Raw genomic sequence first — 11,679 nt, forward strand, 5'->3', positions numbered from 1 at the left:
GTGCCCAGAGCAGTGGTGGCTGCCCCATCCCTGGAGGGGTTCCAGGCCAGGTTGGATGGGGCTTGGAGCCCCTGATCCAGTGGGAGGTGTCCCTGCCCATGGCAGGAGGTGGGACTAGAAGATCTTTAAGGTCCCTTCCAACCCAAATCATTCCATGACTCTATGATTTATTGTCATTGGCACGTAACTGGGTGCAACCAAACCCTGCAAACTCCTTAGGGAGTTTACACATCAGTGGTAAAGAGAAAAAAACAACAGCAGAACCTTTAAAACATTTATTTGAAACCAATCAAACAAGTAAACAGGGCTGTGCAATTCTTTTTTTAACAACACAAGCGAGTTCTATTTCATAAACCATTCTGATTTGCAGAATACACCGCACCTAACTCACAGGAAGAATAAAGCTGACAGAGATGTGGAAACAGACTTAGCTTGCAGGAGCAGCACGTTGAATTTTTCATCATCAACCTTTAAAACTGTATTTGAAAACAATTGAACAAGTGACCAGGGTTCTGCAATTAAACTTCTGCTAGACTTCAGTTGTCTCAGTATTCATCTCCTTCTTCTCCCTCCACTTCAGTTGAATCCAAGCCAACTTCTTCGTAATCTTTCTCAAGAGCAGCAAGATCTTCCCGGGCTTCTGAAAATTCCCCCTCCTCCATTCCCTCCCCGACATACCAATGGACAAAGGCACGCTTCGCATACATGAGATCGAATTTGTGGTCAAGGCGAGCCCAGGCTTCAGCAATCGCCGTCGTGTTGCTGAGCATACAGACAGCTCGCTGCACCTTGGCAAGGTCAGCGCCCGGCACCACAGTGGGGGGCTGGTAGTTGATGCCCACCTGCAAGAAAGCAAAGCAGAACCTTCCTTACAAGTGTGAAGGCTTCAAGACTTGTTTCTGTTACGAATTCAAAATCATCAGTGTTACCAACAAATACACAACAGGGATTCTGCACTCAGCACTGTTGAGGCCACACCTGGAATCCTGGGTTCAGTTTTGGGCCCCTCACTCCGAGGAGGACATTGAGGGGCTGGAGCACATCCAGAGATGGGAACGGAGCTGGGGAAGGGGCTGGAGAACAAGGATTATGAGAGGCGGCTGAGGGACCTGGAAAAGAAGAGGCTGAGGGGAGACCTCATCGCTGTCTGCAACTGCCCGAAAGGAGGGTGTGGTGAGGTGGGTGCTGGGCTCTGTTCCCAGGTCACAAGCAATGGGATGAGAGGAAACGGCCTCAAGTCGCACCAGGGCAGGTTCAGAATGAGTATTAGAAAAAAATTATTCACCACAAGGGTTCTGGGGCCCTGTCAGAGGCTGCGCAGGAGGTGGTGGAGACCCCATCCCTGGAGGGGTTTCACAGCCAGGTGGATGAGGTGCTCAGGGATCTGGTTTAATAGTGGGACAGGGACGGTTGGACCCGTTCTCAAAAGTCTTTTCCAACCAAATGATTCTACTATTCTATGATTCTAGAGACACAACACTGTACAATCCAGAATACAAACATCAAGCACCTCAAAAGCTGCGTACGTACCTTGAACCCAGTTGGGCACCAATCCACAAACTGAATGGTGCGTTTTGTCTTGATGGTGGCGATAGCGGCGTTGACGTCTTTGGGAACAACGTCCCCCCTGTACAACATGCAGCAGGCCATGTACTTGCCATGGCGAGGGTCGCACTTCACCATTTGGTTGGCCGGCTCGAAGCACGCGTTGGTGATTTCAGGCACTGAGAGCTGCTCATGATAGGCTTTTTCAGCAGAGATGATTGGGGCGTATGTAACTAGGGGGAAATGGATTCGTGGGTAGGGGACAAGGTTAGTTTGAAATTCTGCCAGGTCTACGTTGAGGGCTCCATCAAAACGCAGCGAAGCTGTGATGGATGAAACAATCTGCCCAATTAATCGGTTTAAATTGGTATAAGTAGGACGTTCAATGTCCAGGTTACGACGACAGATATCGTAAGTAGCTTCATTATCGACCATAAAGGCACAGTCGGAATGCTCCAGTGTTGTGTGGGTGGTGAGAATGGAGTTGTACGGTTCTACTACAGCAGTGGAAACCTGTGGTGCAGGATAAATGGCAAACTCTAGTTTTGATTTTCTGCCGTAGTCAACAGAGAGCCTTTCCATGAGCAGAGATGTAAACCCTGACCCAGTGCCTCCTCCAAAACTATGAAAGATAAGGAAACCTTGTAGCCCCGTGCACAGATCAGCCTGTAATGAGGTGGGGAAAAGCAGGAGAAAAATAAAGTTAGTGATGGTTTTGGAGAAAGCAGTATTCAAATTATCATTCAAAAGCAATCCTTGGTTCTAGATTGTTACAATAACCAGCACCTGTTAAAAGCAGTCTTCCTTTTTCCTTGCACATCTTTTTCATCAAAGGCTTTCAACCAGGATGAACGACATGTCAAAAACAAGGTTGGTTGAGATCTTTTTGTAATTTTAGAGAGTCACTATTTCACTCTGAATCCTATCATGCTACGTGAATTTCTCACAACTGAATGTCAAGATAAAACAACTATTAGAGAAACAATTAAAACTGCTAAGCATTTAACCAAAACCTGAGGTAGAGGGCACTAGAAATATTTAGTGGGACACATAATAGCCTGATTCCAACTGGGAATCACAAGCAGACAAGTTAAGTGTAACAATGTTGTTACACTTGTTCAAGGCTTTTCTAATCTGTCTTTGAGGTATCTTTAAAATGCTTTCAAATAATGATATTTCAGAGCCTGAAGTAGTTTGTTTTACTGACTGTGTTTTTATTTAACTAGAGGGGAGCAAGGACATAAAAGTTTTGTTTTGCTTTAAACAATCAAAATTCTTAGGGAACACCCACAGCAAACTATGATTAGAGCTCACTAGAGCTGTATCAATTATTTTCAGTATGGACTTGCAGTATGAATGGAAAAAAACTCACCAGTTTGCGAGTGCGGTCCAGCACCAGATCAACAATCTCTTTGCCAATGGTATAATGGCCTCTGGCATAATTATTGGCCGCATCTTCTTTCCCAGTGATGAGCTGCTCAGGATGGAATAAGCCTTTGTATGTGCCTGTGCGTACTTCATCTATGAAGAAAGAAAACACCACACATCAATTCCATCTGTGGAGTTCTGGGTAAGCTGCCCAGTGACTGTACACTAAGCGCACACATCATTTATTTTGAGTAACAGTAACCTCAAATCTCAAAATGGCATCCACACACATCTTTTAAAATCCTCTCACAGACAAAAAGACTGCAGGGAATCCAGAGGGGATCTTCCTTTTGACACTGAGGTTAAAGCTGGGTACATACCAACTACAGTTGGCTCAAGGTCCAAAAACACTGCTCTGGGAACATGCTTCCCAGCTCCTGTCTCGCTGAAAAAAGTGTTGAATGAGTCATCTCCACCTCCAGAAGTTTTATCATCAGGCATGCTTCCATCAGGCTGGATCCCATGTTCAAGACAATACAATTCCCAACAGGCATTGCCAATCTGAACACCAGCCTGACCGACGTGGATGGAAATGCATTCACGCTGCAAATTCAAAACAGAAGCGTGTTAATGAGATACAGAGCTACCTGTCTTCTAGATTTTATTCTCCGCCTTATCAGGTATCTGTGGGTTGTATCTTTCCATCCTCTTTCGCTGCTGCAGTACTCCCTGGTTGCTCAATTGACAATTTAGCTGATTAAATGCTCTGCAAGAACCTACTCGCTTTTCTTGCCCTGGACTGACTTCGAGAATATTGGAAGATCTTAAACACAACATCATCTCTGTGAATACACAGGGTGGATGCAGGCTCATCACCCTTTACCATGCTGCATGTATCTTGTATCTTCGATGTTCTGCCTAGTTCTTTATGTTCTTTAGTTCTGGAAAATTTCATTATAGAATATCCCCAGATTCCTTTGATTTATTACCAAATCATGTACTGGGTAAGTGCTAGAAGTATCTGTTCTGCGCAGGACCATGCAGCACATTTTCCTTTACAACGAGCACAGAGGGTTCCAGCCCTTGGCTACTACTGGACTTCTCTGTGAAACCATCCCAGAGTCCCAATCCAATACCAGCTGCCCACTTTTAGGTAGCTCCTTGGATTCTCAGCAATCTTGCCATGGGTTCAGTCTCTCAGAACCTCAGCTTTGCCCAACACCCGTGAGGGAAAGGAGCTGTTTTCCCAGCTGACTATGATAACACAGAAAGGAAAGAACAGAGGTGGGAAAGGAAAACAAGACTGCCTGGTGTGTCAGTTTCAGCTAAAGTAGAATTAGCTTTTTGACTTCAGCTGAGTCTCATCTAAGCAACTTCATTTTCTGAGAGTGAACTGCATGGTTTTTTGGACAGTGTTTCTCTCTAGAAGTGATAACATGGGGCACTGGTATGCAGAGACCATTGCTTACACTTCTTCCTACAGAAACCAAGGCTATCCTCGAGCTGGCAAAAAAAAAGGTGACACCTGCAGGAAGGGGCGGACAGGAGAGTTACCCCCAAACTGACCAACAGAGAATTCCATCCCATATAGGCCATACTTGCTATAAAACTGAGAAATCACAAGGGTAATTGCTCTCTCTCTCTCTCTCTCACTTCGACGGCTGCCGCCCAGCAAGAAGCTGTTTGCCCTTGAATCTGCACCATGCATTCTTGAATCCAGTTCCTGAGTCAAGCTCCCTCCATACCTCAGACCATTTTCCTCACGTCTGCTCTGCAGTATTTGTGGTGACGGAGTCATTGAGGGGATGGGGGGGCAGTCTCATATATGTGTATATATTCTATTACTTTTTAATTATTTTCATCATTATTATTTCATTAAAGCTGTAGTTTTAGTTTCCAACCCACAAGTATGTTCCTCCCATTTTCCTTTCCCTGGGAGTCGGAAGGGAAGGGAACTGGGCGCCCAACTGCTCCATTTTAGCTGCAGAAACTGGCCAGGCTGGGGCCGAACCGTGACATCTGGCCCACTTGTGAGTCCACACACAAAATCCTGTGTTCAGTTCTGGAATCCTCAACATAACGAGATGAAACTGTTGGAACGGATCCAGAAGAGGTCACAAAGATGATCCCAGGGCTGGAGCACCTCTGCTATGACAGGCTGAAATAGTTGGGGTTGTTCAGCCTGGAGAAAGCTCCAGGAAGACCTTAAAGCAGCTTCCAGTACTGTAAGGGGCTCAGGAAAGCTGGGGAGGTGCTTTTTACAAGGCCCTGGAGCTAAAGGACAAGGGCGAATGGCTTTAAACTGGAAGTAGCAAGATTGAGATTAGACATTAAGAAGAAATTCTTCATCAGGTGAGTGTGTGGGGGGGAGCCTGGCCCAGGTCGTCCAGGGAAGCGACAGCTGCCCCACCCCCAAAGGCGTTCGGGGCCAGCCTGTATGGGGCTTGGAGCAGCCTGCTCCACTGTGAGGAGCCCCTGCCTCCTCCCAGTTTCCAGAACCTCCTCACCGACCCACCCTCCCATTGGATGCCAGGCTCCCCCCTCCCCTCTGATTGGTTGCGCCCACCAACCCACCGCCCACACCACTGACTCCCACGCCCTACCCTGATTGGTTGCGCCCACTCCCCCCCCGCGCTCCCCTCACCTCCGATTGCTTGCACCCACTCCCCGGTCCCGTCCGTCCCCCTCATCCCAACCCCGCCCGCTCTGCGGGCGGCGGCTCCCACCGGTTCCCGCCTGCCCCTCCGCCTCGTTTCCCGCAGGCACGGCAGCTTCTCCGCCTGCCCGCCCCCTCCCAGAGCCGCCGAGGCCTCCTGCGTTTCCCCTTATAACCCCGGCCGCTCCCCGCGCCTCCGGCTTCACTGAGGCGGCGGCGACGCCAGGCTCAGCCCCGCCCAGCACGTGCGGGCGGACACCGCGCCGGCCGCCGCAGCGAAGCCTCCCGAGCGCCTCCCTCTTCCAGCCGCGGGGCCCGCTCCCACCATTGTGCCTGGCGAGGCCGAGGAGCTGCGCCCGCACCGCTCCGGTCACCTCCAACTGCCCCGAGGCGCTCGCTCTGTACGGGCTGCTCCGCGCGAGGCAGCGGCGAGAGCAGCGCGATGATTGGCTGCGAGCTCTGTCGTCACGTGCTCTCGTGCCGGCACGCTCGCTCCCCATTGGCTGCTCGGCTCTAGGCGGGAGCGAGTGCAGAGCGCTGATTGGCTTCGGGCTCTCCACGGCGTTGCCACCTGCTGCACGCGCTTGCTTCCCATTGGCTGCTGGCGGCCGCCGCAGAGCGCTGATTGGCTGCGGTGGGCGGGGCCAGAGCCTGCGGGGCGGGCCTAAGGCTGTAATGTCCCTACAACCCAACCCATTCTATGACTTTGGTGTCAGGGCAGCCACGTTGGGGTCCCCAGTCCCACTCTCGGGCCTGTTTCCAGCACTTGGCCTCTTTGCTGGGGTCCTCGAGCCGTGCTCTGCAGGGCTGATCCTTCTCCCACCTTCATCCTGCCCTTCCTGATAGCATCCTCGCCCTGTGCTTTCCAGCACTCAGCTCCAAACTTTTTATTCCCGTTATTCCAGTTTCCGTATGGATTAAAACTCTGCAAATCCCACCCACGTGACTGGATGGAAACTCCCTGGGAGCTGCCTGTGAACATTGTCCTATAGTTTCCATAAAGCCAAATCCCAGCATGATCCCAGTCCTTTTCCCATAAAATCCCAGTTTCCACACGGTCAGTGGCTCCCAATTCCCTCCAAGGGTCCCTTTTACATGGATCCCATCCCAACTCTTTGCTGTAAGCACCTTCAAGCCGTTCGGATTGGCCCTGGTCAAATTCCCAAGTCGTTGCCCAGTGCTCCGCTTGGAGGTGAAGCCAAATCCACTTCCAACTTTGAGGAATTACATTTTCCAAGCATTCCCAGTATGGCTTCCAGGCGGGGTTTCTCTCTCTTAGGAATCACGCAGCGTTCTGGGATGCAGAGGAGCCTGTGCTAATCCTGATTCCAACAGAATCCAAGGCCATTTTCAAGCTCTGGGAGTGCTTTAAGGGAAAAGGGCAGCAAAAGGGAGGAGCAGAGACCCCAAACCAACAGGATTCCATCCCATAACCATCACCCACAGGATAAAATTGGGATCACAATCAATTAATTGTATCTTCATTATTAATTTAGTAAAACCGGTTCAGTTCCTGACCCACAAATCCTTCTTCTCTCATTCCCCTTTCCCCGGGAGCGGGAAGAGAACTGGGACCCAACCGCTCGCATTTGGCTGCTGGTCCAGACAGGCCCGCGCTGAACTGCGGCAGAGACCCTTCCTGTGGGGCAGAGACCCACAGCTATGGCGCTGGGACCCCCTCTATGGGGCAGAGACTCCCTCTTTAGGGCACAAACAAGCCGCTGAGGGGCAGGTACCCAGAGACCACACTATGGGGAACAGACACTCTGCTCTGGGGCAGAGACCTCTACGATGGGGCAGGAACTCCCTGCCATGGGGCAGAGACATGCGGATCCAGATGCACCATGGCCCCATTTTGGGGGTAGAATTCAGTACTTTGGAGCTGCTTCCAAAATGGACATTTATTAGCACCCAGTTCCTGTCTCCTCTCCTCGCTGTGGGGAAAAGACCCCCAGATCCTCAATGGACCTCCTAGTCCCTCCCGCACTGCAGGTCCCAGATACCCAGATGTCCACCCTGACATGGGTCTGGGACCCCCAGGTGCTTTCCTCGACATGGGGCCAGGACCCTCAGAGTTTTCCCTTTGCTATGGGTCCCAGATCCCACTGTCACCCCCTCACTACGAGGCTGGGATCCCTGGGTCTTCCCCTCTCCATGGCTTCCAGTTCCCCCCCTCACTGTGGGTCTCAGACCCCCAAGTCTCCCTCAGACCCCCTTACCGTGTTGCCAGGATCCCTCAAGTCCCCCCCTTGGCGTGGGGCTGTGTCTTCCCTTTCTACGGGGCCATGACTTCCGTGTGTGTCCCCTCCATTATGGGTCCTGCACCCCCAAGTTTTCCCCCTTGCTGCAGGTTTGGGATGCCCCTTGCCATGGGACTGGGACCCCTAAATGCCCCACTCACCATAGGACTGGGACCCAGAGATCCTCCTCTCACCATGGGTCCTGAACCCCCCAAGTTCCCCCCTCTCCATGGCTCTGGGACCCCCCCTAAGTCCCCACTCATCCCTGCATCGCTGCTGCCACTGCATCCCGAATCTGTTGTGCGGCCGCAGCTGCTGCAGCCCTCTCTTCCTCCTCCTCTTCCTCCAGGCCCTCTCCCTCCTCCTCTACCCCCTCTGCCCACCCTGTGCCCCCCATAATCCCAGGGGTCCCTGTGGGGCAGGGATCCCCCCGTGCCTGGCAGACATTGTGGAGGAGGCAGCAAGCCAGGAGCAGGGTGGGCAGGAAGCCCAAATCCGTATCGTTCCGCCTCTGGAGACACCGCCATCGCCCTCGTAGCCGCCCCAATGCCGAAGCCGCTGCCATCTGTGCTGCCGCTGCCCCTGCGTCAAAGCGACGACGCCCTCTCCCCTTCCCACTTTCCGCTTTGCCATAGGGATGCAACAACCATGGCAACAAGGGGTCCCCTGGACGCCCCAGGAGATACGGGGGCACGGTGAGGCCCCCAAAATCCAAGGGAGGAGCGGGACAAAGTGCCCCACTCTGGGCGCGTGCATAAAGGGCGGAGCCGTGGATGCCAATGCCCGGACGCGTCACTTCAACGGCCCAGAAGCGTCCGTAAGCATCAATGGCAGCTTGGAGGACAACAGCATGGCATCCCCTTCCGACGCTGTAGAGCGCGGCATCGGTGGGAGGCGCCCGGATGGGGACGCGGAGTCGCGTGAAGACACCAGCAAGCTGAGGGAGCGGGAACTGCGAAGCAGAACGAGGCGGGGAAGCGTAAAGTGGTGCGAAGATAGCGACGACGGCTTGGCAAACATCGCGGAGGATTTGACAGACGGTGGAGCGGGACACGCCGAAGCGCTCCTCCACCGCCCGGTACTCAGCGCATGCTCCCAGGCGCCACAGGGTGAGCGCCAGGCGGATCTCAGGTGGCACTGCCCGGCGCATGGAGGTGTCGCGGCGCTCAATGGCCGCTCGCAGCCGCCCACACAGGAAATCAAAGGTGGCCGGGCTGAGGCGGAAATGCTGCACCCACTCCCGCCGGCTGAAGGCCTTGCAGCGCACCGTCTCCCAGAAGGCCGAGCTGCGCGCTTTGCTCCACAGGCGCCGCTCCCGCCCACACGGCGAGGGCGACGAGGCCGAGGCCGAGCCCGCGCTGCGCTGCGCTGCCAGGCAGAGGGCGGCGAAGCGGTGGCGGCGCCGGCGGAAGGCGCGGCGGTGGCGGGAGCAGCGCAGACGCCGGGCGGCTTCGCGGAGGCGGCGGCCGCGCTGCAGGCGGAGCGAGAAGAGAGCGCAGAGGGCAACGGCGCCGCGGGACAGCGAGGAGGCCGCTGCCGCCGCCGCCGCCGCCATCTTGGCGCCTGACGGGGGGCGCTAGACGGCGGCACCGCGCGTGCGCGGGAGGGGCCGCACTGCGCGGACGTAGCCCCTCCAGGAGGTCTGCTGCGCATACGTAGCTGGCGAGGGAGACCCCGATGCGCATACGTAACTTGGGAGGGGTGGGGACCGCTGCGCATACGTAGCTCTCGAAGGAGACCCCGCTGTGCATTCGTAACTGGCGGGGGGGTCACGCTGCGCGTACGGAGCCTCTTCAGGGAGCCTTGCTGCACATACGTCACTTGGGGGCGGAGGGGCCGCCGCGCATACGTAGCTCGCGATGGAGCCCCGCTGCGCATACGTAGCCTCTTGCGGGAGACCCCGCTGCGCGTACGTGCCCTTTGGAGGGCGCCACACTACGCATCCGCAGCCCCTTGAGCGGGGCGCTCTGCGCACACGTAGCTTGGAAGGGACCGGAGGAGCTTCCGGTGCTGAAAGAGGCTGTAGGAAATGTGGGGAGGGGCTGTTGATCAGGGAGTGCAGGGGTGGGAGAAGGGGGACAGTTTTCAGCTGAAAGAGGGGGGATTGAGATGAGCTCTCAGGGAGAAATGTTCTCCTGTGAGAGTGGGGAAGCCCTGGCCCAGGGTGCCCAGAGCAGTGGTGGCTGCCCCATCCCTGGAGGGGTTCCAGGCCAGGTTGGATGGGGCTTGGAGCCCCTGATCCAGTGGGAGGTGTCCCTGCCCATGGCAGGGGTGGCACTGGATGGGCTTTGAGGTCGCTTCCAACCCAAAACCATTCCATGATTCTGTGAAATCCCCTTGAGACCCACAGCGGGCTTCCCACTGAAGACCTGCACTCCTCTTCCAGATACAGCCGGAATTGGCAGAGGCAGCTCAGAATTTGCAACCACTGCTTCTTTCTGTAAGAAATCTACCTAAGGAATCGCACAGCACTGACATTCTTAATCAACGTTTATCGTTAGGCAGGGAAATACTACAGAAAGCGACCAACGATGGGCATAGTGAGTTCCAGCAGATGCAGCCAGAGTTGTCTGTGTGCTTCCTAAATTTACTGATGTGCCAAAAATTGCTTGTGGCTACACAAACCATGGCTTCGCTCTGTGGTGCATCCCAAAGGCTCCCTGTGAACAGCATCCTCTCATCAGAGGTCACAGGCCACGCCGCGCATTGAGGTGGCCCTTTCTGTCCTTCCCTGGCATTGCAGGGGAGCTTTCTAGTACCTAGAGGAAGATCCGACCTTTATGGCCACATCTCCCACAGAGCCAGGGTCACCACTGGGAGAGAGCTGGAGCGAGGCGCTGATCCCAGCAGAGGCTCTGCAGCACTGGCAGGAGCTTTGCTGCTCTTCCACAACAAAAAGCAACCTGGCTCATAATCATAAGTCTGGCTGAATTTGATGTGAGGCGTGGGATGTGTGTACAGGCACAGCCCCTGGAGGGCGGCCAGAGTCCTTCACGCTCTTACCTCCTTCCTTCCACTGTTGAAAATGGATGTTAACTTGCCAGGATTTGCTTTCAGCCTTGCTGGATTTTAGCTGGGCTTTTAGAAGGAATAGCGGCTCCATGTAGAGTGCTGGCTCCATGCAGGTCCCACTGGGCCACCGTGGTTTTGGCATACGCAGAAGTGAAATAAAAGCCACAGTCTCCAGAGATCCAGCCAGCCGAGAGCGGATGAACATTCACATTAATGTGCAACTAATGTGCAGTACTGGCTTCAGTTCTTTTGGCAGTGCAGAGTTAATTACAACTGAACTGTAAAGCATTGCACATGGATTTTATTTACTGCCTTATTAGTGGCATGTGTTCTCCCAGCAAAATGTCTCAGCCGCTTGTTCTTGCTCAAGGAAACCAGGAGAACTCATTGCACGGATGCTCGTGTTGGCTTAGATACTTTGGCTGGAAAGTGAGCTGAAGGATGTGGTTGCACCACTGCCTGATCCCTTGGCTCTTACTTGTTTGTTCCACGCATCGCCCCAGCACCTGAGCCCATCGCAACATCGCTTCAGCCCCATACCTAAAGGATGTGCCTGAGTTTGAGAACCGGCAGCGTCACTCTTCCCGGCTGTCTCCCAGCACAGCCCCATGGTGTTTTACAGTCATCTCGCTCCGAGCCACAGGCACCCGGGCTGCCTGGCGTCCCTGCTGCTGAGCCACAGCCGGCCACGTCGCTCGCTGCTGCAGCATCCACAGCCTTGGCTGCCTTCCTGGCCTGGCTTTGCAGCTCAGCACATTTCCTGAGGAGGAAAAATGCCAATTTTGTTAAGCAAAATTGGGCACCTGAATGTGGTTTTACACAGGATCCTTATACCCTTCAAGTGTTCTAGTACAACAC

The 11,679-nt window shown here is 54.0% G+C and overlaps 1 protein-coding gene across 3 annotated transcripts; it reads right to left on the reverse strand.

The window, feature by feature from the left end:
- Positions 1 to 270: 270 nt before the first annotated feature.
- LOC104065251 (tubulin alpha-3 chain) lies at positions 271 to 11,612 on the reverse strand. Of its 3 annotated transcripts, none has more exons than XM_054073942.1 (5): positions 9,531 to 11,612; positions 3,294 to 3,516; positions 2,918 to 3,066; positions 1,531 to 2,211; positions 271 to 842 (listed from the first exon to the last, which is right to left on the reverse strand). In XM_054073942.1, the coding sequence occupies exons 1-5, from the start codon at positions 9,558 to 9,560 to the stop codon at positions 546 to 548; spliced, it is 1,380 nt and encodes a 459-aa protein (XP_053929917.1). In that variant the 5' UTR covers positions 9,561 to 11,612; the 3' UTR covers positions 271 to 545. The 3 variants fall into 3 exon arrangements, with proteins under 3 accessions (XP_053929917.1, XP_053929918.1, XP_053929919.1); XM_054073943.1 differs by lacking the exon at positions 9,531 to 11,612 and adding an exon at positions 6,798 to 7,219; XM_054073944.1 differs by lacking the exon at positions 9,531 to 11,612 and adding an exon at positions 4,819 to 5,463.
- Positions 11,613 to 11,679: the final 67 nt, after the last annotated feature.

This window comes from Cuculus canorus, chromosome 9 (assembly GCF_017976375.1).
Source record: "Cuculus canorus isolate bCucCan1 chromosome 9, bCucCan1.pri, whole genome shotgun sequence".
In the NCBI taxonomy this organism is placed as follows: domain Eukaryota; kingdom Metazoa; phylum Chordata; class Aves; order Cuculiformes; family Cuculidae; genus Cuculus; species Cuculus canorus.